Here is a 27,991-nt window from a genome sequence, read left to right as displayed (position 1 = left end):
ACATTCAACCACAGGTATCTCCATTTCTGCACTCACATAGGTCTAGGAGCAGAAAGAAACGAAGGTGGAAGCCTCCTGACCCAAATCCTCCCCATCACAGACTGGCAGTGCCCAAGCAGTGCTTTCCCAGACCAGCAGGGTTACTCACGGGGAGCACGGGGAAGAGAGGCTATCCGTGTAGGAAAGCATGAGCAGCTCCAGCTTTTGGGTCAAAGCCCAATTTTCCCTTCTTTTGTTTGAGGCACGTGTGGCTGAGAAAAGATTTTTTTTTTTTAATTTTTTTTTCCAAGGGCCAGGAAAACACCCTGCCAGAGGTTCATGTTTTACATAAAGCTGCAGTTGAGACTTAACAAAGGAAATCTTTGCACTTTTTATTTCTGGTTCAGAGGATTTACATGCTCTTTCTAATGATCTGGGCCTTCAGCAGTGGGTAATGCTTCCCAGTCCCCAGCTTAGTGCTCATGCAAAATTGAAGCACTTTTGAGGCAGTTTAGAGCCTACAGATGAATCTCAATGTGCAGACAAAAAGGAATAATGGCTGTTTAGCACTTTGCTAGAAGAAGCTGAGGAAATTATGGGGGGAAAAAAATTCTATTGAAACTTCCAACATCTGGGAAGCCACCAGAGAGCATCTGAATTTTGAACAGCGTGTTTACATTCCCTTTGCAGAGTGGAGGGGTGGGGGGTGGCGAGAGGGAATGAACAATAAATGAGCTTCTGCATATGTATTTAAATGAATATATTTTTAACCTTTTTAAAATAAAAATATAAACTGATTTGTTTTGTTACCTTATTGACTTAACTGACGTATATATGAAAATATATATACACACATGTGCCTATGTACCGCACCCACTCCGTGTGGATTTGAGGAGCAGAGACAAGGTGACAACGCCTCATTGCTGTGTTCCTGATGCAATGACACAGTTCAGTGGCTGGTGCAGCTATCGTGGGCCCGAGGACAGCCACAAGGTGACACAAGGGGTCACACAGGAGCCCTCCCAAGCCATTCTTTTCCTTTTTTTCAGCCCACAATGTGCAGGAACAGAAGGCCGGGGGAGACGTGTCAAAGCCTGTCACGGCTGTTTGTTGCTATTGTTCTGCATGTTTGGCACCACGTTTCGTGGCCGACTTAGGTGTACTGAGAATATTTTAACAAACAAATGGCAAGAAGCTGCTTTTAAAGAAGCTTTCTCCAGTGCATTAAGTGAAGTGACTTGTGGCAGGCAGACATGAAGCTCTGGTGATGTCTGCTCCCACACCCAGTGCGTACTCAGGTCTGTGCCCGGGCAGCAGTCCCAGCCCCAGCTCCTGGAGGCCAGGAGACTTCCCTCGGTTGGGAGAGATGAGAGGAGTCATCACGGAAGGAACGTGAAGAGGCACAGAAGTCATTCCTGACACAGAAGTGCACGTGTTGCTGGATACAGCACAACGCACAGCCCCCATCGGCTGCAGCGAGGCACCAGGGATGCAAGCAAGCTGCTCCACAGCTCCGCGTGACTTTGACACACAAAAAAAGGGCCTGTTTCATTATGTAAGTAAACACTGTCGAAAAGCGTCCTTGTAGTTGTATGTGTTTTATTCCCCCCCCCCCCCCTTGGGTACCCTCTCTGACTGAATTGCAGTACTGGCTTCCACTTCAGTTAAGGAACAAAAGGATTAAAACTAAACTCAGAAGAAAGCCTGATCCACTTTTACATCTCATTACACTTCAGGCTGACAATCCTTTCTCCTCTTCAGAGGAGGGCATGGCAGCCAAACCAGGTGCGGTGTCGGCACTCATTACAGAGGCAGCGCTGTACGAGTCACTGGGAAGTCAAAAGCAGCAATCAGCCAACCCCAACCCTCTCCAAAATGAAAAGCTGGGAACAAATAATAGAAGAGGCAGCGAGGGCCCGAAGATCAGTATTCCGGGGGATGAAGAGAAGCAGAAGAGACTGACGAAAAACTCCCTTTCTGCTCTCACAATCAAAATACGAAGAGGGATGAGAAGTTATGAGGAGCTGGGAAAGGCACCCCATCAAAATGTGATGAGCAAGAGATGTACATAACCTCGCGGGTGAGCAGCAGGCGTGCCGGTACCCAGCACGTCATGCTGCTCGTTTATGGACGAATCAAGAATGCATGGGAAGGATAAAAAAAATAAATGCAAGAGGTGAACCCATAAAGGCAGCACAAAATTAGATCCTGCATGCGGCAGAGCTGTGTGCAACAGCCTCCTCTCTTTCCCTTGCCCCTCAGCAATGATTTCATGAACCCTGCCTGCTTAGTGGAAATAAGACTGCAACTTGTGCTCAGCAAAGAAAATGTAAAATACAATTTGGACCTCCATTTCCTTGCATACTTTCAGAGATTTTCATAAAGAATCTACAGACTAACTCATTCTCCTCCTAATTAACTGAGAAACCTACGCCTACAGGACTGAAGTATCGCTGCCCTTGCAGTGCCAGGGTGCTCCTGGCTGCAGCCCTTTTGTTGGACACTGCACAAGACCTGGGCTCTGCTCTTCTTCACCATCCCTGTATACAAAAAAAATAAAAAATAATAATAAAAAAATGATGGTCCGCTTTTGGGCCTCTCTTCCCATTCCAAACAAAGCTGAAATTCATTGTCCTTTCAGGCTCTAGACCGCCCATGCTGTGGGGACCCCGGATCCCATGCAAAGGGCTTTCATCTCCAAAGGAGCCCAGGGAACAGATGGAAAACCAAAGCAGCGCTGTGCAAAGCCAGAGCTAGTCCAAAGCTCTGGTGGGTGGAACTGGTGTCTGAAGATACCTTCTGGGAATCTGAAGGGATTAATGGGATTGTGAGTAACAAAGGGCTCCATGAAGGAAAACCATGAAGGGAGATAAGGTGTAGGCTGGAAATATTCAGAGGCGTATCCTCAAATGCTTCAAATGAATACAATATGCATCCATTTTCCTCTTTTTTATTATTTTAAATAACTTTATTTCCTGTCTCGGATTTGTTTTCCTAGAAGCCCACAGGAAACCTTCAGGATAATCAGGAGAACAGCTGCAGATAGGAAGTTAATGCTGCAACAAGAAATGAATAAATACCCTAAAGCTTTTAACTTCTGATCCCAGAGCACTTAGAAGAAGTAAATAACAGAAAAGTGGAGTTATTTGCATGGAGATATGTGGTGAACCCACGGAAAATTTGGAATGACCCTTCCCATGGACACACAGGAAGAGTGTGGGCAGGATTTACTTGCAAGAAGAGCATCTCCCTCTGGCCCTCCCCATTAGAAGGTGTCTAGGTGTAAGAGCTAGAAGCAGCCTTCCACAAGGATTTACAGGAATTTATAAAACAAACTAACTAACTAACTAACAAACAAAAACCTCTATACCACAGCATGATTAAAGAAGAAATAAATTATATGGCAATATATGTATTATAAGAGTGTTACACATGGTGAATACTGTTCTCAGTGGAGTCTAAACTCAAAATCCAAGAGGTCTGTTGAATATAAGAAACAACCTTCCTGGATCTGGGAGATGGTTTTGCACTGCCTATAAGCAGATTTTTCCTCCAGAGAGCAAATACATGACACAATGTTCTTATTCTATATATAAAAATGTAATTTCCCTTCCTTGGGTCAGCACTGACCTTGGTGATTTCTCCACTTCCTTCAACAAAAATAATTACCATACTGAATTTATAGCCTAGAAAATTCTGAGTGTGTTGCTTCTGAAGTTTCAAAAATGGTTCTTTTTCTATTAAAGTATACTAATTACTCAAGATAAAAGTGGGAACTTTGCTTTCTTGCCAAAATGCCTGCAGTAGCTTTGCTGTTGGGTATTTCCTTGATCGGGGTGTGCTGGGGACCACTCTCCCAGCAGCCAGTTTTGGAGATGCAGTCTGGGAGAAGAGGGAGCTCCTCTCACCGTGGTGATGGGCACAGGCCTCCTCTTTCCTGGGAGAGCTGCCTGCAAGGCCACAGAGAGGGATGTGGACATAGAAGGAGGCCTGAGTGGCACCTAAAATGTCATCCACTGAAATGTCAAATAGGAAAAAAAAAAAAAAGCGTGGGTTTGTTCATATATTTCTATGTAAGTAAGCATCTGGTATCCCTCCAGAGAATCCCGGTTCTTTGGAGAAATACGGATGGCTGCTCCTTTCTGCACCAGCTGCAGCCTTTCAGACCATACATACCAGCAGGTTTCATTTTCAGCATCCTTGCAGGGAGTGGACAGAGTCTGAATTACTAAAGAAAATGGACTAGAGTATCAATTCTAGCCCACATCTCAAACCTATTAATAGAAGCATTTGGGAAAAGATACACGGACACATTTTTAAATTTCCTTGAAATGAGTTGGATTAGGGGAGAGTATTGAAGGAGCACAGCTAAAAATTGGCAATACGTTGCTGATAAATAATTATTTTGAATCAGGGTGCTTGATATTTGTAAGGGATTTGATCCAATGATAAACAGAAAATAAAATTACTTGTGACAACAGTGGAATGAAAACAATCCTTATTTATGATATGTGGCTCCCCACACTAGAGTAACCCCAAGGTATTCTGCCCCAGAGAGTCAAAATATTACAGGCTCTAACATAACTGCAGCATTTAGCATTACTTGCCATCTCCTTAGCAAAGTTCCTAGAAGAAACTGTCCACATTTTGAACTCTTGAAAAATAATAAGGAGGATTAGGAGACTAGAGCAGGTCATGAAGAAGCAAAAGGAGATTAAGGAAGAAAGATGTGCAGAGAGAGAGAGAAAAAAAAAAAAAAGCAGTAAGGAAAGGATCTGTGGGTGACAGAAAACAAGGCAAATAGTACCCATCTGTGCTCCTGGTCCAGAGCTGGCTTTACATGGGGGACAGGGGCACCTGCATTTCATATTTGAGATCCCAAATTAAGTTTTTCCATGCTGGTATCAATGAACTGCTGCATTTTGTATATAGCCATTGCTTTTCTTATTCATAAAAAATACTAAGAGGAACACATACCACTGCTCCAAACAAGAGTGTGTAAGATGATCTTTGTTGTATAATCAAAAGTCCCAGCTTCAACAATGAAAGCTAGCTAGCAGCCAGACAAGTGAATGGGGCTTTTGTTCATTAGGGCAGCGCAGACTTCCAAATCACAGTGTCACAAACACCAAATAAACAGCTTTCATGAGATGTACATAGACAGAGAAAAATAAGGTGACGGAGTATGGTGGAAGCGATATTTCTGTCTCTACAAACAGTGCCAGAACAGCAGTGAGTCACTGTGGAGGCTTCCCCACGCTGTCTTGGCTGCAGCATCCTGCAAGAGCTGTTTTAAAGGCAAAAGGGTAGACATCAATCTTTGATCTCTCTGTTGAGGGCGATCTATTAAAGATTTAGCTAGCTGGATATCTACTCCCCTGACAGGCTGCCAAAGCCATTGCTTAGGGTAACAACCTCCTATTTGCCAGATCAATGCTGACCAGACGTCAAAAGCTCAGTCTCCTTTCATCAAATCTGCAAGTCATCCAGAAATACGTTATTAATGGTAAAAGGTAATGGTGGAAGGTTAGCGTGGGAATCACAGCTATTCTTGGCTATGTCAAGAAGCTGAAACGAAGAAGTCTGAGATTTCTGTCTGAAAAGAAGAGCACATTCACCCACCGGAGTGCAGATTGATAAACTGTCTTCATCAGGGGAAAATCTTATTCTGATCCAGATTCTAACTTGACCAGTGTTGTTGATTTGGATGGAGGCAGGGAGAGGAAGGAGTAGCTCAAGGGAAGATCTCGGAAACATCTGTGCTCCTTGCTGAAGGCTGGGTAGCACCAGGGGCATTTCTGGTGGATGTTAGGTCCCCCAGGGGCCTGCCTCTGAAGGCAGGACACAGGAAAAAGGATTGGTAACTTCACCTTTTTCTTAACAGAGCCTCCCTCAGCATGTCTTTCCTCTGTGATGGCACAGATAGGCCTGTTAACTTTGCATTAGCAGAGCCCACAGGACAGGTCCAAGAGCCCTTATTCCATCTTGCTGCTATTTGGGATCACTGAGGAGGGCACCAGCAAACTCACTGAGCCTTCCTCTCCCTATGCATCTGAGCACCAGAAGACAAAAAGTACAGGCAAACAGTAACGTTGGCCGAATTGCCCAATATGTCTATTTAATTAGCACTTAGAAGAGTTCCAGATGTTGTTTTCTCCTTGCTTGAAGAAGAGAGAGAAGCACATCACTGCCATTGCAGAGGGCAAGAGGGGGTTTATTGATCCTTTCACCTTAACAGTCATGGGGAAACTATTACAATGCATATCCATATGGAAAAATAGTAGTCCTGATTATTTCTCTGTTGTACATCTCAGCAGTGTTGGGTTTGACTTAGCAGCATTTAATCCCTCTGGATAAAAGGGAATAAAGGGCTGCCAGACACTGATTTTCTGTATGTCTGCAACTCTCCCACCACTGCAGAACTTTTTGTGTGTGTGTGTGAAAATGTGTCTCCATAAAAGCATACATGCAAACTAGCCATTTTCAGAGGCACAGTAATTTGGAAAATGTGCACAAATTGCTTTAATAATTACTGACGCCATTAAGCTTCCTGCTTTGTGGCAATGGAATTTTCTTGTCCGCAAAAGCACCAGTTCTGCATGCTTTCTTTTGCTTTCTTTGCTGTTATCTTTTATGAAAGTCAGTCATAAAATCATATGCGTTCCCTCAAAACAACTTTTATCTTTGCTTTTTTAAAACCAGTGTTCTTATTCGTTACATACATTTTTCCACATTAATGGGAAAATATTCCAGTAAAAACAACAACAAAAACATACCATGACTTGCCTTGTATTTCATCTACATAGGAAGTGAAGGAGTCAAAGATGTGCACTAAAGATTTTCAAAGCACCCATTTGACTTCTTTATGAAAATGCTTAACTTTTTCATAAAGAAGAAAAAATCTAGAGAGTCTGAAGTTTAAAAACAGAATTTAATGATCTTCTATCTAAAGCTTCTGGCTTCTCAGGCTCGATCGTTGCAATTTTTTGCCAGGCTCTCTCTTCAGTCTAATTTAATCAAAGAGAGTGGTACTAGAACACCCTGTCACCGTTACTGTTCTCATCCTCTCCAACCAGAAGGCAACAACTCCCACAGAGTCCCTTTGCATGTTCTTTACAGCAAGGCTTTACCTACAGCTTAAATATATCTCACAGGGCAAAGTGCAGAGATCTATAAGTCTTATGTTGTATCTTCTCTGTGTTAAAAAGAAAAAAATATATATACACATATATGCACACACAGTAAAAAATATAAATATTTGTTTTTCTCTTATTAAAAATTAACATTCTTAATATATTCATTATTTGTATGTAACAGCTCTTTTCAATGAGAGCATGGCTGCACTCTCCTTCCTTCTTTTGTGATACTACTATTGTCGTGCTGTTCTCTGACAGAAACAAATTTGCCTTATAAGCAGAGTTAATTATCTCTACACAGATTTAATTCTTGGCTATAGGCTCAGAATCCAGGAACATATAATCTTTCACAAATCAAAGCCTATTTCTCTCTTTAATGCATCATTTGCAATCTCTAGACGATAGCATCACACCTGTATTTTTAGTCCTATCTCTTCCCTATCACATGTGCTGCAGAAAAGAAAGCATAGTTGACTTTTACTCTTTTCTATCATGTATTTTATTGCCTGTTTATCTGGTTTGTCTTTGCTCTGCTTTTCTATCTAAGGGCCCGAGAGGGAAAGCCTGGTTAAAAAATGGGAGCTGAAGAGCACCTCACTGTGGTGCTCCTCTTTGTACTTATGCAGAGCAGACCTTAGGAACAGTAAAATATCCCAAGAGAAGAATGCGCCAAGTTCTCAGTTGCTTGGATTTACACAACTGACCAGCAGAAGCACTTTATAGATGAGACCTTTTTGAGCCCTGGGTTATTACTAGAGATAAATGTAGAATTTGCTGTTGGAGGTGCTCCAAAGGGACAGAATGTCTTTTTTGCTCTTCTGCGTGCACAGACAGTGCAATCCACCCACTTTCCTCATGCATACACGGGCACACACACACACTCAGCACACGCACATGTAACACCTAGACATACCCTGGCTTGTGGACCATTTCTCCAGCCTCTCTCACTGCAAGCCTAAGCCGGCAGCAGCAGCAGCTTGAGCTGCTGGCCTTTCACCACCTTCCGTGCAGCTCACATGCTACTGCTGTGCCCTATGTTACAACTACTGCACTAGCTAGCCAAAAATAGCAAAAGAAACCTAAATAGCCTCAAAAGTGGTAGAGTCAAAGGGCTTTACAGGCTGGCTGGTACAAGCTGCCAGGCCGATGACCTCATATGTTTAACACCTTCTCCTCAAGCACCAGTATGAATCCTCACAGCCACTGTCTCTTGCTGTTTTGTCTCTAACTCCTGCTGCACGGGGTATATTTTCCTGAGCATCTATTGCTTTGAGAACAAAACAAAACAAAACACAACACTACCTTACCACTACCTTAAAGGCACTGTTTACATATTTCAATAACACTGCGTTATGAGCAATAGATTCTCAGACTAAGTAGAGGAAGCTGCACAAACTTTGCAACTGTGATGTGTTAACCAACCCAACCTTTTGGCACCACCCATTTAGACTGACAAATGTAGATTCTGTCAACAGCTGCATTTTAACAAGCTATTAGCATGCCTGGGTTTGTGTCTCTTGAGCTAATAATCTGATGTGCACAGCTTTTGATATTACACCCCCCCCCAATTCCAGTAGATTAAGTTAATCTCTAATTGGATATGGGTTTTGTTTGCATGTACTTGCTGCTGTTTATTATTCAAAACATTTGTCCTCTAATATATTCAGATGCATCTCTTTTCAAGACTGGGCTTTTACATTCTCTGTTACAATCTGGTTTATGGCACTGTGAAATTCTAGAATGAGATTTTGGGAAAAAAAAAAAAAAGAAAGAAAAAAGAAAAAAATATATATATATGTTGCAATGTATTTATCCTGCACTGAGAACTACAGTCCACACATCAGCATTTCCCTGAGACTTGCAATCCATGCTGCAGAGCAAGGGTGCTAACAGAAGAAGCCAGCTCTAACTTCTTGATGCTATTTTGACTCAAGATTTTTATTAAATTGGTATGTTCTCTAAGTGTAACCCCTCTCCCACATTAAAGCTTACAGAATGCATGAAGGTATTTTATATACCTTTATATACCTTATATACCATTTATATAATGCATTTAGGTATTTTCAGAAATTATTTTGTCTTCTTATATTTAAATTTCTGATAGTTGATATAACGTTTTTTTTCCTGTCTTTCACTTCATCTGGCATGATTGCACCAACTGTACTCAACATGTTAAAATTAGACTATATACTAATCGTGTGTGGACTTCTTGTATTCAAGTCGGGCTACTCAGTTAAATATGCAGCATTTTCAGGTATTTTCTTTCCCACTACCGAGCAGTGCTTAACTCAGCAGTTCTATTTCGTGACTGGGTGGACAGCCACTTGTTGTCACTCACCTTTTAAGGCCCATTATTCACAACTGTTTTTTACAGGCCTTACATCAGTTCTGCCGTAGTAAGAAAGCTAGCCACGCTTTTTCATTGTTTACATGGAATGCTAATGCCTCTTCTCACATCAGACAGAAGAAGAAACATAAAGACAAACATTTAGAAACTTATTCTTCCCTCCTCCAGATTGGCCCAGAACTGCTGAGTTCAGTACAAATGTCTTATTTCTTCTAGAGTCACTGAGAAGAAGAATCAGAGCCTTCATTTTCAAACTGCTTCTGACTGTACTGTACATAATTCAGTTTCTGAATACTGATGTTAATAAAAGCTTAAAGAATAACAGGGTGATAGCAGTTCTCCTGCCTGTCCTTCATTGCAGTGGACTCCCATGGATGAAACGAAAACCAAAACCTAAACAAAAACCAAACAACAAAAAAACAGATGTATTAAGTAACAAGATTTTCTTTTTTTAGCTTTTCTGCTGCATTCAACCTGTTGGAAAAGCCTATTCTTACAAGCAAATAAACAGGCCCAAAGTTTAGTACAAATCTTTTTCTACAGCCATTCTTCTCTACACCCACCTTCTCTTTCTCAAGCTGAGAGCACCACGGTACTGTTAAAAGCTTATGCTTTTGATCTCCGTGCAAATAAATGAGCTGAAACAAATAAAACCCAGTTCACAAGAGACTTCCAAGACATCTGGTGGAGTTATTTTTCTAAGTAATTAGACCAAGTGGTGGTGTAATTCCCAAAGGAAAGGTACCTCCTTGCTTGGTATCCTGCTATTTCTCAGAGACATCAAAACAGCAGTAAGTCCCCCTTCTCTCCTTGCATGTGACTCATACTCCATTGATTACCAGTATTCTCAAACTGGAACAATCGAACAATCATATCTTTGATTTAGGCTGGTTTATAGCTCAAGTTTTAAACCCCCCCCCCTATTTTTTTTTTTTTTTTTTTTAATCATGAATGCCAGTGGCATTCTGGTACTGACTGAGGAAGGATGAGGCTCCTGTTTTTTTAGTTTGTTTGTTTGTTTGTTTGTTTTTGGTTTTTGGTTTTTTTCTTTTCCTTGCTAGCGCACTGCAGTTCTCCTTCATGTGGGCTCTATGGAGCAGGCAGAAAAAAATGTAATGGAATAACAGCCAGGAGCTTGTCCTGGATCAATACACTGCCCTAAACTGTGCCCAGGTGTGCCTTCTCCTCCTTTCATGCTAGAAGATGATTAAATTTCTCTCTCTTTTTTTTTTTTCCACATTTCCCCAAGAAAACATCATTCTAGGAACAACCCAAATGCTCTTCAGCACTACGTGGACAATGGGATTCTTGGTCTGTGACTATGATACAGTGCAACCACTGGGAACTTGTGAAACTGGAGAAGTGGTTCAAAGTAGGGCAGGACCCTCTACAAATCACGTATTACTAACTGACCTGGATGTAGACACCACCTCTACACAATGACAGCTAGTGTTCAGTAATGCCAGTTGCAGAATTCACAGCTATATCAAGAGTAAAGAAAAGTAGCTGCCATATGAATAGCTGCTAGATTACAAAGGTGGGCTTGATATTACTGCATTTTAATTCCCATCTCTCCAAGACATAATGCAAACTCACCGGAGGTTTCATCTACTCTCTCATCCACCACATGGTCCTTCTGATGAACCCATTCACTGTTGCACTTAAAATAGATCTGTGTGGCTGGGCTCGCTTTGCAGTACAGATTCACAGGCTTGTTTTTCACAATGTAAGCCTCTTCGGGTTCAATGAGAAAGTGGGGTAGTGGCTCTGGAGGATCAGAAGGAAAAGTTTCTGGAAGTTCATGAAAAAAATCATCATCTGCAAAAAAAAGAGACAAAAAGGACAAATGAAATACCAAAATTCAGCTGTCAAAGACTCACAAGCACTTCCTGAGTGTGCTTTTCAAATAAAAGGTTATATTAGGAGCATTCTGAGATGGAGGCTTAAATGCACTGCTGTTTTCAGACTAGAAGAGATTTTTCTTTACATCCTCAGCTGTCTTCCCCCGATGTGATGTGACAGGGATGTGCACATTCACATGACTGGGAATGGTCCTTTGTTATCATCACCAGCAACACAAGCAATAAAACATTATGTTAGCGCTTGGGAGAGTTGACTGTGAAACCGTAGAAGGAAATAATAGAAACTTTTGGAAGCTTCAAGGTCACATTTTCCGATAGTGACTTATCACTGTGCTTAATCAAGTGAATGCACATAGCTCGTATTGGCTGAGGATGTTAAAATGGGAAGGAACGTCTTTCATTTCAGACGAACGATTTGAAATTTACTCTAAGAGCAGAAGACTAAATGCATGCCCAGTCTATGCCTCTGTTCATTTTTCAGACTGCTAAGACTGCTAATGAAGGTGCCAGGCTATGCTTCATTTACTTTGTGGCACCCTCGTTTCTGCTTTCTTCACTACAGAGAGGAAGCTGGAGCTGGGACACGGGGCACAGCAGCTGTGAGATGGTGAAACTTGGGGCCAGTGTGGCCCACACTGTTGATTTAAGGAACCCATGCACCTCCCTGGTGGTGCTGGTAATGAATTATGTCAATGCAAGAAGTCTGGACAAGGAGGAAAAGAGTCCAACACACAGGAGGCAACATGAACAACACCTAACCCACATGCTTTCCTTTCTCTCTCTTCACAAGTCTCCCTTTCAAGCCCCTTTGTCACTTTCTGCTGGGGAAGTCTTCTACACCAGAAAGCACCAATTCAGGGGAGAATAGCCCTTGTCCCGTTCACCTCCCCACATCAATGCACAAGACCATCCAAGACACTCCCAGCAGCCACGAGATGGGGAGGCACCAACTGATGACAGACCCAGCACCAACAGGCTGCCAGTCATGAAGGCCTTATTCAACCTCCCCCTTTCTGCCTCTGAAACAGTTAGCATTATACACAGTGACAGACATTGCAGATAATCAATAAAACAGCACAGAACATCAAACTAAAAATAGTGTGGAAGTATTTTTGTGGAAGTACTATCTCCTCCCTGCCAGTCTTCATGAAGACGAGATGTCAGACAGCTCCTTCCCTACCTGAGATATGCCTGTCACGGCTGTGTGCAGAATTACAAGGGGCACAGAAGGCTCTCCCTCCAGCCACTGCTACTGCAGAATGACAGGGAAAAGCAGCACCAGAGGAAGGAGCTGGGACAAGAAGGCAGCAGGGTACCCACCCACATGGCTACGTGAAGGTAGGCTGTGCGTCTTCGTTAGGGATGGGAGTACCTTACCCAGCAAGAGACTCTGGGAGCCTCTTGAACTATTTATGAAGATAGCACACATTCACCAATTTATTTATTTATTTCCATATTAATGCCCATGTGGGTATTTAAAAGGCCTGTTTCACTACAGCATCGCTCCTTCGCAGTTCACACAACTGAGCTGTTCAGTGTTAGAAGAAAGGACCACTGAGTAAGGTCTGGCATTTGCCTTGCAAAGGGAACACCTGAGATATAGAATAACAATTCAGTTTCCATCTCCAACAAATCCACTCCAAATGCTTCAATTTAATTTTTACCACTTATTTCCTTTCCACCCTGACCACACCAGCCTGCTTTTCTGCAGTCCCCTGTCCACTCCCCATTAGGCATTTCTTCCTCGCTCCACTTTGCTCCCCAGTTTTTCCCAAAGCGAAAGATGACTTTCAGCAAGCTGGGTGAGACAACATTTGCTTTCATGACATGGAAACATATCAGAACTGAAGCAAGAGGATTTGCAGCCCTCCTCATCCCCTTCTGCCTGTAACTTCCCATCTTTCCCAGTGCCTCCCTCCCTCGCACACGCCGCTCCACAGCCACACGCAGCACAGGAACATTAGAGATGAATCATTTCCCCCAAACTGCCACAGGACGTATCTTTTTCTTCTGGTCATTTAATTGCAAATCAGTGAGCAGACAGATGGAAACCAACAAAGCACACATATGTTTCATAATTAAACAAGTACTGCTTCACTAATTTCTGGTGACTGGAAGAATAAATGTATTTATTTTCACCACTAGATTTCTGCACGTTATCAAAGGCAATACTTGTGCTGCCTGACCAATTAACTGCATCTTAGCAAAGATGTAACTGGAAAGTCTAACAGGACAGATCAGCAAGCTGCAGGAAAGATAAAGGTTTGCTTTTTTTTAAATTATTTTCTCAGTTCTGGAGAATGCGTATGGGCTTTGAGTTTCCCTTTTGTAGGTAACCGCTCCTAATTTTTAAATATTATTTTTATATTAGGAGAAGTGCCCAGTACATGATAACCTGATCACACTTTTTGATGGTGGCTGTGGCTGTTTCTCTTCACCAGCCTGCCATCCCATGGTCAGGTACAAGCCAGCTTTCTTATGGCTTCTTGCTATAATGACACCTTACTCTTTTTAAGCAATAAATACCCAACTTTATTTTTCCATGCTCTTTCTCATTGATACCAACAGACATCTAACCCTCTCTCAAATGCTGGGGATAGAGATGGAAACCACTCACAAACTGTCACACAGAGAGTGTACAGACGCAGCCTTGTCCTTGGAAACTAGCATTTAAAAGCTGCACTTTTAGAAGGAATTTCACAAAGTAGCTAAGAGATTACGTTCATTCAATCACTGCCCTCTTACTGTTGCTATTAGTAGCAACATTAGAGTTATTTTTTTTGCAGAACAAATTCTAAAGAAGAATACCCAGAATGTGAATGCAACTGGATTTTTTGGTGTTTGGCTGAAAAAAAGCCTGCAGAGTGAGTCCTACCTCCAGCAGCATTCAGGGTCCCTCGCTCCTGCTATTCCCTGCTAAAAGGCAAGGCTTTACCAGCCTGCACGGATCGTGGCTGGAACATCCCAAGGGGATGGGATGTGCTGCTGCAGGAGACAGACCACTGCTCCCCTCCTGCGCAGCCAGCACCGCGGACCCAGCCAAAGTCACGAGGCAGCGGTTTGAGGGCAAAACACAAGCTGCTGATTTGGATTTGGAACCAAATTTGGATTGAAAACTTGCTTTCCATTTTTTAAATGGGAATTATATATTATCTTGCTTCCACTGTGGTGCTTGCAGCAATGTGAGGACATAGCTATTATGGCAGTGTAAATATATAAAAATATTCCAAAAAATCAAACACATTTACCCCTGAAAATGTCAATATCGGTTATTTGGCTGTGTCGAGATTTTTTGCAACTCTATAAAACAAGCTTTTAGCAGAACCGAAGCGACTCCCAATGATTTAATAAACACTTCCATCAAAGTTTCTCCTCACCGGTTCTAGTAAAACACAGATCATTCCTCTGCCCAAAAGAAGTCCAAGCTCTGACTTAGTTTTTTTTTTGTTTGTTTGTTTGTTTTTGTTGTTTTTTTCAGGATCACTGTCTTACAGCCATGTGGTCTAGTGGGTCTGCTTCTATAATGCAGATGGAGGTCAGCTCTCGCTGTGTGCTCCATCTCCATTCAAGAGGATAAATCTTGCCCGCGTATTTGATCTCAATCTTCCTGACGGTTATAGCTGTTTATTTAAAATTTTCATCTCCCAATTGCACAACAAAGCAGCAAGCTTTATACATCTTTTATCTCACTCTCCTGAGGAGTTAGACATTTTTTTTATCTGTCTGGCGGAAAACAAACAAAGAAACAAATCAAACCATTTGGGAGTAATCGGGGAGTGTAGAAACAAACACTAAAACTTCAGGTACTTGGTTGCCAATCATTCTGTCATGGTCTTGCTCCCCTTACAACCTTGATCAAACACAACGTGAGGCGCACACACTTCCACCCGGTTATAACAAGTCCCCTTTTGTGCTCAGCAACTTTGAGCTGCAAGTTTACTTCTGCAATATGTCACATTCATCTTTATTTTCACATAATAAAGTGTGCTACCCATCTGTTGTTATTGTCTGATTTATATTAGCAAGACAAAAGGCCTGATTAATGGTACTGCTAAACTGGTTTCACTCATGCAGTTCATTCATATTGAGAGAGTGAATTTTAAAAAGCCGTTTTAATCTATAAATTTAATTTGGAATTTTTATTTTAGTTGCTGGCCTGAATTAAGACACAACTTTTTATCTGCCGTCTGTAGTATCTGACAACTATATATATATTTTAAATGCAAGTCGAATGCAGAAGCTATAGTAACAGGTGAAGTGTCACTGAAATCGGCATTGATAGGAGCTGGCACAGAGCATCCCACATAGGAACTTCAGTTTAATTTTAGTTTAATTTTCTATGATGGTAAAACAAATCTCTGTCTGAGCCAAGAGCCTTTTAATGTTAAGCAAGTTCTATATTCTTTTCATGCACTTGTTTGCAAAACTGTACACATTTTAGCTCTTCAAGCATAAAAAGTGGGAAAGGAGATTTTATGGTATACTTCCCTTTTTATGGACCAGTATCCCTGCTCTAATCCGTGGCAGGAAAATATTGTGCTCTGTACACCGATCTATTCATCTCTAGATCACTAGTTTTATTACTATATATCAAGCTTTAATTCTCATCAGCCCGGCGTATAACTCACTGTACTTCTGAACTGCAAGACTTACACTATTATTGCTTAGATCATAATAGATTGGACCATTATCTCCTCGTGTGAGACCTGCAGCAAATTCTTCTCAAATGGAATTTACTTCGGAATGAGTCAAGAGCAATTTCAAACAAATGGCTGCAAAGCTAATTCCATTTGCATTTGGATGCCCATCACTCGGCAAGATCATTCCCCGTGCGTTGCAAGGAAGGCAGCTGGAGTTAACTGTATGGATGGGATTTCTGTTTGGTTTTTAATGTTATGATTAAAAAGCTTTCTAGAGCAACAAGTACTGTTTACTGTGAAATTAACAGCAGGTGCTAGCTGGGGAAGACAGCTTTATCAGAATGGAGGCAATGGTTTGTTTTACACTGCATGCATTTTCAGGAAAGGAAAATTGCTCAGCTGTAAGTCCTTTGGTCGCAGAGTTTTCTTTTATCCCGAGAAGGGCACACAATATCATGGTGCCACCAGATGGGAAGCAAGGAAGCAAAAAATCCTGTATGCTCTACAGTCTGCCTCCACCTTAACACTGCCTGAGCTATGAAACTGTGCTACAAAAATTAGGCCAAATTGCGTGAGAAGCGAGAGCAAACGGGACTTCAAAGAGGCAGCGAGATGTGATGTGTAAGCAAGAAATAAGCTGATGAAGAGAATTATTGGTGAGTAGCTGCCTTGCTGGGGGTCTCTCTTGTTCCTGCCCCATCCCTGGAGACCACTCACAGGGAGAGATGGGCACAGCAAAGGGTAGCCTGCGCCCTGAAGGACAAAGCACGTTCTCCTGCCTTGCTCTGTGGAGGAAGAGGAGGAGGGTGGCTTTCTCAGCACTGTATCCTCTGTCAGCCCTGCACCAAGCTGATTGCAAGGAGGGCATACAATAAGGCAATCACACATTATTCTGCACTATCTCAGAAGTGGAAGATTTCACCAAATAGCCTAGGAAGATTATCACAGCATCATATTTGGCCAGCCTGGGAGGCACAGGCTGATATCTGCTTGCTCTGAGCTGAATTCACTGCAGGCCTTTACATGGCTAAAGAGGAGGCTTGGTTTTGTGGCAGCCCACAAACAAGATGCTCGCTGAACCTTGCTGAACTCTCATGGGAACAAGGTCAAGGGAATTTCAGACTCACATTTACTGAGCACCCACAAAATTAAATGCTCTTTTCGGCAGGGAAAACAGAGTGCAGGGAAAAGTGATAGAAAAATCGATAGGGCATGCGACGTTCATCTTTTTTGGGTGAGTACAGTCCTGAAAAAGAATAAATAAATACCACAAAGAGGAATGAATTGCCCCCGCATCCACAAGGCCTCAGTGAAGACAACCCTAGCAGACCTCAGATTAACTACTCTTCTCCAGGAGGATAAATGCACGTACTGCATGCATGTAGAGAACAAGGACCATATCCACATGTAGATCAGAAGGCAGTTGGGCAATAGTCTACCCCCAAAATACACATACATCAAACAAAAAAACAAACACATCCCTTCCTTCCCTCCTTTACCCTCAGCAAAGGAAGCAGTATCAACATAGACATAGGAAACAATGCACAACCTATCCTCAGCCACAGATGCCAACATGGAGCCCTTTCTAAAACCCAGCGGATGGGCATCTAAGCCTTTGGACACACTGGATTTTTGGCTCAACCGAAGAGTCGAGGAAGGAGGTTTCTGTTGTTCAGTGACAGACCTTCCACACTGAACATAATAAATGGATAGATAGATAAATAAATAAATAGGCTACCAGAGGTGTGATACAGTAATCCTGTTCATTACATCCATCTTACCTTGACTAACCTCTCAGCAAGCTGGAAAGAGCTGAAGGGGAGAAGAAAGCACCACACTTTCCCTTACAACAACAGCACACAGCTCGAGATTGGACAGGGTGTCTGCTAAACTGAGAGAAATGGTTCAAAGGTTTCACAGCTGCAGAAGCAAAAGAGCCACCGTGGGTGCTCCTGTCTTGCAGCACTGCAGCCAACAGAGACCCCTCCTGCTGCACGCTTCACTCCATGCTCCTGTTTCACATGGATGTTGTACGGTCAGATATGAAACCAAAGGCAGAGGAAGGTGAAAGACCAAACAGTTATCACTGCCATGGCCAGCACGGACACGCTGCACAACCAGGCTACCTACAGCAATCAGCTTGTGCTCTGTTTCCTCCACTTTGACAGCACCACCTCCTTCTCCTCCCACATCAATGCTTGGAACATAATTCTGCCTGGCTTAGCCTTGTACAACTGCACTGATGGTAATCTAGTCAGATCTGCTTCACATCTCAGTAAGGAAAAGAAGATTTAGTTCTAAAGTAGGAAAATAATTTTATTTTTAATCAAATGCACTAAATGGTGTGTACCAGCTTTAAGCGACATGCAAGTTTTATATTATTGCCTGGAAAAAATGCATTTTCTTCCAGTTCATTTAATTCATAATCATAATTAAAGTTTCTGTTTCTCCTGAGGCCAATGGCAGTTTTATCATCACTCAGATCAGAGGCAAACCAAAACCAAAACGTGTCCTCAAAATGATTCTCACAGTCTTCTGTAAGAGAGAGGGTTCTTTATACATCGTGTTGCTAATCCAAGACAAAAGTTGTGGGTACATACACAGACATGACACTTAAAGTGCTGTATCCATAACTTTACCATTGCCTGGAGGCAAACTCCATTAGTCTACCAGCTGCTGCCTAAACATGCAAGAGATGGCACAGGTACTTGTTAGCATTGGACCAAGTATAGGAAAAAGCAAGAACACAGCATGATTTCACACAAGGTGATGAAAATACTTCAGCATATGAAGAGCATCAAGCTGTTCTTTGTGCAGGAAGGTTTACAATAATTGTTGTCAGCACAAGAAATCCAATGAAGTAATCTGCAAGGTATGTTATGAGGCTGCCTAACCATTTAAATAGATAAATAAAGGTGGAGGAGAGGCTGACTTAGTACTAAAAGTGTGAAATGTCGAGTGAAGAGGCAAAGGTCCTATCTCTCTGCTGTCCTGCCCTGTGCACTGCCAGTCACCCCCTCCTTTGCAATATATTCATTAATTCTGGTGGAAACTTTGCTTTTGTGCCTGTAGAGAGCTACTGGTTGGCTCAGGTACAATGCCAAGGCTATCAGATCTGCAGCACCTGAAAGTAAAACAGCAATGCTTGCGCAAACCACAAATGACACCAGTGATTTTTTTTTTGTAACTATTATTTTGTGTAAGATCACTCTCTTTTCTCCTGTTGCTTTCCCTCTCCATTTCTTTAGAATGAATAAAATATTCATGCTTTAAAAAAAAGAAAGTGGGTTGCAGACTGCCTCAGAAACTTTATCTCCCTTACTCAGTCAAGTAACAAAAACAGAATAACAAAAGCTGTTAATTCACCGAGCACATATGCTGTATTCCGTAAGAGTGAGCTCCAGGCATTTAGCCTACTTACGAAACTGAAACGGCTCCTGTTAGACATGGCTGCGCCAGCAGAGTTCAGGCAGTTGGGCCGCACACTCTCGCTACGTTTCTTTGGTATGAATGCTACATACGAACAGTGAAGGAACAGGATCAGATGACGCCTGCAAAACTGAAACGCATTTTTCCTTTTGGGTTCTAGTTAGCAAGGAGTCCGTATGATGGTATGGGATCCCTTCCCAACCACCTGCACAGCAAAGTCTAATTTGAAACATTTCTGCCCCAGCTTCCATTAGTAGTCATAATGGTTGACACAGGGTCAAAAAATTATTAAACCTCTGAGGAGCATCATTTCCTCTTCAGTGTTAGGCTTCACTTTTCTTTGACACATTAGTCCTGAAGCAGCTCCAGGCTCTTGACCCCTCCTTTAACCCTGATAACTAATTAAAGATGGACAAGGCTTAGGCTAAAATACTTTTTGTTAAACCTATTCATTCTCAAGTCTCCTTCAGGCACTCTCTGTCACACAGGACAGAGCCTGACATATTTACATGAAGATGAAAGTAGGTGCCTGGTGCAATAATATGAAAAACCTCTTTTTACAAGACCTAACTTAACCTTTGTGGTTAGAAGGTAGAATGCATTTTATAGCACATAAAATATATTCTCAACACATACTGGAAACAAGTTTCCTGGGTATAGTCCAAAGCATACAATTCAGGAAAAATCTGAGGATAATTAACTCTGTGTGCATTTTTAGAATTAAAAGTTCAGACACAGGTTCCTCATCTGACTGCTATGTCAACTGTCTGAACATGATGTCCTGAATACAACAAAACACGAAGAGCTGATCCTGCTTTTTCTCATGTGAGGATCTGTAGGGCTCTTTCATGTCTTGGAAACAATAACAGAGCTCAGACTACAGAGTCGTCAGTTGTAGGCACGTAGATTTTTGGGCCAGTGGTAAATTACAGCATCCAACACAACTTGGGTTTAATATAAATCAATCTGTATACAGCATATTGTTGATGGCTAGAACACAAACTGCCAGCTTGAGAGAGGATCTATAACTGGATGCAGTACTTTGAAAATGCTTTCTTAGCTTTTTATGTTGTTTCATATTAATAATTAAGCTTGCTTCTTGCATCAGTATGCTAGGGTTAAAACGTCAGTCCTTTGGTTTTACCAAGAATGGCTCCTTTTATCCTTACTTTTCTCATTATATTAAAACTGCTGCAGAGCTCTGCTTCTAGATTTCTAATGCTTTTAATGCAAGCATTTTTTTTTTCTCAGCAAAAAAAAGATGATCAACACCTTGTGATTAATAAAACTGAGGTCTAGTGGGATGTTATGGATCCGGATTCCATGTGCTATCTGAAGTTCCCAGTTAATCTGATCAGCGGGATCACTCCATCCCAGAGAAACACAGGACGTTTGCCTATGCCTAAAACAAGAGCTCAGTGGGATGGCCATCTGGTTAAGGCATTGACCTAAGACCCAGGGAATGGATATTCTTGTGTGAGCATGGGGAAATCTACCCTGTCAGGTTCAGGGTCCCATCCGCAAAATGGACGTAGCAGCCTAGTAGGTGGCATGGTGAAGGCACTGCCTTCACAATGGAGTATACAACTCCGCACTCACGTTCTTTCCTCAAAATTCTCCAAAATATCTCAGTCAGTATTGTTTACTACAAAGCCAAGAGCAGTTACACAAAGGACCATAGCCGAAGTTACGTTTACAGAACCACTAGGGAATAAATCCCGGCTGTTTCAGAACCAATGCAAGTTCTGCCAGTGATTTGTACAGCACTGGGTTGTTCTCTGAGCCCCTGAGCTTCTGCAATAACCTCCTGCTTTTATGTAGGTCTCCTTCTGTACCCATGGAGCAGTTGAGGAGAAGGATTAGGAGCAGGAGCCTGATCCTGGGTGCTCTGAAGAGTTCTCTCCATGAGCTAAGGGTGTCCTGATGGGACTGCCGTCCTGACACTAACATTAGTCCTCATGAATATCTACTGATTCATTATTTTCTTCCTTGGATCTTAATGACATTATTATCGGCCTGGTGCTAGTTACCTAATTTCATCCACAGTGAATTTTTCAAGAACCATAAATAATTTTGTAGGATGGTGATTTATCCCAGCAGAAGTCCAAATTGAATTAGAAATCCATTAGCTAAATTCTGAGCAGGAGCTTCTGGGGAGAAGGGGAAGGGGAGGGAGGTAACTAGGGAATCTCAGCACCAGATGTAGAAAAGAGGAAAAAAAATCCTTAAAAGAACTAGGAAAGGGAAGATAAAAGATGAATATCATCTTATTGAATTAAACACACAGGTATTTAGGCAGCCAGATGGAAGAACGCAGATTATTGCCTAGGATCACAAACATGACTCAGACATTTATTTATTTATTTAGACTAGCAATTGGCTTTGTAAGTACATGAGTCTTTGTAAGCAGATGAAAAGCAGAGGCCTGCTTGCACATCGTGCTTGCGTTCACGCAAATAACAACAGATTGTGTGTACTATATATACTAATAAAGCTAATAATAAGGTGTTCAACCAAATCTTAATGCAAAATAATCATCTGAATTCCTCCCTCTGAGGGAAAATGAAAGCAAGAAAGGCTTGTTTACTTTGGAAATGTTCTGGGTGATTTAATCAGCTATGGTCCTCCATGTAGAGCTTGTTTATTTGAGGAGACACACGGACAATGTCCCCCTTTGAGCACAAGCTTATTTACAGGAGAGAACATCCTCTCCTCTTGCCACCCTGCCCCTACCACCAGCAGACTCAGCAATGAAGGCAGGTGGAAGGGTAATTCAGCTAGTTCATTGACATTACCACCCTATCCTTTTCTACAGCTGGAAACTCTGACGGACAGATCCCAGAGCCCACGGAGGGATACTGCAGCACAGACCCTCTCATTCTGCATCCACAGGTTTATTTCGGCAGTCCATGAAAGGGCTGAGGTATTTGGTTACAGATTGCAAACTTCCTCCCGCAGTGACTAATTTCATCGATGCTCATTTCCTAAGTCTTGCTGATTTCTTACTCTCAAATTCTCAAACAATTAAAAAACAGCAGCAACAACAACAACAAACTCTTAACGCTTAAAGAGCAACCTGAGACAGCAGGCTTCTGGCTTTTGCTTTACCCTCAGCACAAACTTCAGCTCAAGTGACTGTGAAGCATCACCCCTCCCATCATCAGGAGTGCCCAAGATAGCTCGAACATAAGTTGTTGAGACCAAACAGCAATTATGCAGTGCTAATGGGAAGATCTGACTTCTGAATCACCCTGTGCAAGGCTCCAGTATCAGCAAAACATGCAGTCACTTCTCCTAGCCAAAACCCCACTCTTTGCCTCCAAATCTTTTCAAGTTCATGCCATGGCCGCTAAAAGAAAGAACAAACGGGGAAAGGAAAAGAAAATGAAACATTTTCTAAATACTCAGTAATCAGCATTACAACTGGAAATGGCAGTTAAATTAGAGAAACCCTCAGGAAGTGCTGAGAACAGATCCATCACTGGTGTTTTGTGGAAAAGCAGACAGCTCTGCTTTTCAGAGACTGGCGGCCTAAGTTTAATTCCTGGATCTTGTTTCCCTTCCTCATCTGTAAATAGTTTCTTGTCTACCACATCCATTTTTAATGTATGTTTCCTACAGAGACAGATACCTCTTAATATGCCAACAGAAAATGCCAATGATAGTGGGGCTTCAGATCCTAAAAAGACAATAGAAGAGTCACTGCCAAGATGTTTCTCATCAGCTCTGTAAATTGCTTTGGACTAAATCAGAAGCACTCCAAAACTGAAATTATAGGTCAGACACTAAAATTATTGCATTTCCTTTCCAGTACCAGTAGCTGAAAGCACACATGCAGAAAGCAAAAGAAAAGGCTGCTTGAAGCATTTCTAACTTGACCACCTCTAGTAGTAGAGATAAGAAATGCTGGAAGTTGTCTAGCTCTGTTTTGTAGATGTCAAAGGTGCTAACGCATTGTATAGTACTCAGGAACATGTCTTTTAGCCAGTGTTAAACTGGCCCTTAAAAGTGGGTCGCTGGTATTAGGCTACAGAGTCATTTATACCTGTCATTGACTCTCCTTTGTCTAAAGAAAGTGGTACAGCTCAATAATAACCCACATTATTCAAAGAAATTGCATTTGTTTGTATCTCTGTCTAGTCCAAAAATGTAAATCTTTGAGGTCTGAACCCCCTGCACAGGTTCTGCTACCTATGCCAGAGCCTTGGCCCTCACCAGAAGAGAATGGATACCTTTGGGTTTGATTTTTACATACAGACTCGCATTCAAAAAGACAACACAGCAACGTCAATGAATGAATCCAAAACAAAAAGAAAAAGAAACACTGTCAAGGAATAATAGAAATACAATTCATTTGCAGGCTTTGCTGGACATGTTTTGTAGTGCTATACGGTATTTATTTATCAGCTTTCCTCAGCAGGTCAGATCCAAGCTGGGGAGCAATGAATCAGTGCTCTAATCTCCCTCTGAATCATTCCCAGCCTTTCTGAGGAAGCTGATATCCAGCCCCAGTGGAATCTGTCGAGTCCTGATCATAAATGCCATCACTAGAAAAACACAGAACTAAGCTATTTGACTGATTTGAGCATAAAGCACAAATATTTTAACCCTACTTTCTGCTTCCTCATCTCTGACCTTCTTCGACCCTCTTCTTGCTTGGGGTTTCTGTCCTATCTTTTATTCCCCATGTGGATCCTCTTCTTTCTTTCCTCAGTGCTCTCTATACCTTTTTCTTTTTTTTCTTTTCCCCTATTCCACATCTTTCCCATCCTTTTTTTTTTTTTTTTCCTTCATTTTTTTTTTCACCTGACTGGTCAGGAATCCCCCTGCATTACAAATGAAAAAGATTCATAGACAAGAAGAGGAAACAGAAAATGACTGTAGACAGGAGCGTTCCCAAAAGCCAGCATTTAACCTAAATATTTGTATCTACTTTTATGACTCTCAGAAAAATTAACTGCATATTTTACCCATACTCATGCAAATCCATCCATGCAGTAGTAATAACTATAATATTCAAATAAACTAATACGGCAAAAGTTAATCTGTTTTATTCTAGTGCCTAACCAAACACTACAGTTTAAAGTGGTTCTCCACTTAGTTTAAACAGCTTTTACTGCTACTTACTTGGTAAAATTGGCTTGAACAGCACAAGCCGATTTTGACATTAGGTAGTTTCATTCAGTAGGTTTCTAATTTGTGACCAGCACAACACAATATTATTAAATCAAACATCTGTAAATACGTAGTAAAAAGTCCCATTCTGTGATTGTACAAGTCTTGGAGCAGAAAGAGTAGAAAACATATAGCATTAATTACTAGCCATAGTATGTGAAGGTTTTACACCAAAAAAAATCATTTGCAATGGTTCAATCTTACCCTCTGAGCTACATTTCCTTTAACGAGGCAAAATCACAGCATACAAGCAAATTAATATCTAAATTAAAACAGCAGCTGTGCACTTGGGTAGTAATTGTATTCAAGAAACCTCAGAAGCTCTCTGTTAATACTTAGAGAGAGGGATGTATTTTGGTTGGATTCCCACTGTACTTGGAGCTGATGCCAAAACACATTACCGCACAGATGAAAACAGGTATTGTAAGAGCAAGACAGTCAGCATTTTGCCTTGGGAGTCTGGGCTGTCGCTTCCTGTTAATGAACAAAACCTCTGTTAGCTGAGCTGCTTCATTCCCAAACCCACCTCTGCTGTTTGGCAACATGTAGTGCTCTAACCCCATCCCCACTCAACAGAGGACAACACTTTCTACCACTGTAAATTTAATCTGAATACACACACACACACACAAAAACAAGCAAGCAAAAACCAAAAGGAAAACAAACAAACAAAAAAAACCCACCAAGAACACAAACCACTATTACATTAATCTTTGTTGATATGTTGAAGTTAGACGGCTCTGCATGACCACCCAGAGTAGGCTGCCCAGGACCACATCCAGGAGGCTTTTTTAGGATGTCTAAGGAGGGAGACTCCACATCCTCTCCGGGAAAGCAATGCCAGTGCTCAGTCACTCACAAAGACTTGTTCCCCTCCAGGATCCTCCTTCCCTTGTTGGACTGTCTATGCTCTGTCCAGGTAAGCAGAAACCCAGATTTGGAAGGTAACTGGGTATTGGTATTGCACCCACAGCAGAGATAAGTTACCAACCTGTTTCTCCACCACGCAACGTACAGCGGCTTCTGTCATGATTTTTCCTCCATGGCATCCCTCAGATAATGGCACCCGCAGGCTTGGAAAGGAGATGTCCTGTGCCATCCCTGCTGTCTCCACACTGGCCACAGCCACCACTAGCATTTGGCCCTGTGGATTGTGGCACCTCCTTGCTTCAAATTCCCCTGGTCTACTACTCCTAGGTGAAAAAATGTCATTATTCTAAGGATATACTCAAAGTAGGTACAGATAAACTTGGATGGGGAAGGAGAGGGTTAGCAGCAGGAGCAGAGAACAAGTTGCTGTACATGACAGTTCATTTCTGGATAGCTAAGGAGATTAATGCCTTCACCTGCTGCTCGTGCATTACCGTCCTCAGCCACACAGAGATGAAATGCTGTCATGTACAGCGCCTTGCTCTTCATTGCTCAAGCAGAGAGAGATCATGCAGCCACTGCTCTGCTGAACCCCAAGCCCTGGCACACAATGTTTAATTAAGAAAAGTATGAATAGGAAACACAATTCGTCTTCAAATAATGTACTGTAAATGCTCCATCTCCAACAACTTGATGAAAAGTGTAAAAAATGATGCAGCCATAAACTATCTTAGCATGGTTTGCAGCAGTCAGCTACGAAAAGAGTCTCCTCTATCTTTGTTAAATAAATAACATCAGAGATTATTGTCCAAATCTTTCTTCATATTTGTTCCACTTTCCCTGGTTGTTATTACTGCTCTTATCATCTGACATTTCTAATATCTTCTTAGAAATCTGAAAATAACTTTTCCCCAGACACCTTTTTTGAAATTTGTATTTGTAGCATAAATTAAGTACAAGGAAAAAAAATGCTAGTCACAAAACGAACACATCAGACAGTTTCTGCAAGTGCACAGTAATCCTGTGCCAGAAAATGTGTCCATCTCATCTGTGATCTCTTGTTCCCCACATATCATGGAGACAAAGATGGTATTTCCTTTTCCCCTCCCCCTTCCCTTTCCCCTCCCCCCCCCTTTAAAATTTATTTATTTATTTATTTATTTATTTATTTATTTATTTATTTATTTATTTATTTACAGGGGAATGCTGTCATACTGGAAACCAGCTGAATCAGGAAGCAAAAATGCTTTTCTGAAACCTCAGTCTAGTCTTCACCCTGCTAGGTGATCTCTAGCAATCACTTGGACAAACTTTTCTAGGGGTATGGTTATCACTTTGAGTTGAGATTTTTGTCACAGCCTTGAGAGTTTAGACTCCATTCTTCATTTAAAACAGTTTGCCTAGCATTACTAAGTTGCTTTAAAAGATTGAACCTTACCTCTGAATCAATCTAACCTGGCGTAAGTGTTGAAGCTGCAGATTGTGGACAATGTAGATGCTAAGACATGCAATAGAAAAGTGTTTATTATTAAGCTAGCAAAAGCACAAATTAATGTCACAACTCTCAGGTATCATTTGACTTTTAAAGTGAGAACTTGCATCTTTAGCATCTTTAGACTAAAAAGAATCATGGAATCACAGAATCACAGAATCATCTAGGTTGGAAGAGACCTCCAAGATCACCTAGTCCAACCTCTGCAGATCGACACACGCACCTAACTTGGTGTCGTCTGCAAACTTACTGAGGGTGCACTCGATCCCCTCATCCAGATCATCGATAAAGATATTAAAGAGAACTGGCCCTAATACTGAGCCCTGGGGGACTCCACTAGTGACCAGCCTCCAACTGGATTTAACTCCATTCACCACGACTCTTTGGACCCAGCTATCCATCCAGTTTCTAACCCAGCGAAGCGTACGCCAGTCCAAGCCCCGAGCAGCCAGTTTCTTCAAGAGAATGTTGTGGGAAACGGTGTCAAAAGCCTTACTGAGGTCAAGGTAAACCACATCCACAGCCTTTCCGTCATCCACTAAGCGTGTCACTTTGTCATAGAAGGAGATCAGGTTCGTCAAGCAGGACCTGCCTTTCATAAACCCGTGCTCACTGGGCCTGATCACCTGGTTGCCCTGCAAGTGCCACATTATGACACTCAAGATAATCTGCTCCATGAGCTTCCCTGGCACTGAGGTCAAACTGACAGGCCTATAGTTCCCCGGGTCTGCCCTGCGGCCCTTCTTGTAGATGGGTGTCACGTTTGCTAGCCACCAGTCAACTGGGACCTCCCCTGATAGCCAGGACTGCCGATAAATGATGGAAAATGGCTTGGCCAGCTCCTCCGCCAGTTCTCTCAGCACCCTCGGATGGATCCCATCCAGCCCCATCAACTTGCGTACATCTAAGTGCTGTAGCAGGTCACCAACCATTTCCTCGTGGATTGTGAGGGCCACATCCTGCTCCCCATCCCCTTCCACCAGCTCAGGGTACTGGGTACCCAGAGAAAAACTGGTCTTGCTGCTAAAGACTGAGACAAAGAAGGCATTAAGCACCTCAGC

At 42.1% G+C, this 27,991-nt stretch overlaps 1 protein-coding gene across 5 annotated transcripts in view; it reads right to left on the bottom strand.

Moving 5' to 3' along the window:
* Nucleotides 1–27,991, bottom strand: part of UNC5C (unc-5 netrin receptor C) — a 250,298-nt gene that overhangs the window by 74,764 nt on the left and 147,543 nt on the right. For all 5 annotated transcript variants that reach the window (XM_080591059.1, XM_080591058.1, XM_080591057.1 and 2 more), the window contains exon 2: nt 11,059–11,280. In XM_080591059.1, coding sequence (XP_080447185.1) covers nt 11,059–11,280 — 222 coding nt within the window. The remainder of the gene's footprint in view (nt 1–11,058; nt 11,281–27,991) is intronic.

The sequence above is a fragment of the Anser brachyrhynchus genome (assembly GCF_964034855.1).
Source record: "Anser brachyrhynchus genome assembly, chromosome: 4".
NCBI classification, from domain to species: domain Eukaryota; kingdom Metazoa; phylum Chordata; class Aves; order Anseriformes; family Anatidae; genus Anser; species Anser brachyrhynchus.
This window is presented reverse-complemented; position numbering and strand designations above follow the sequence as displayed.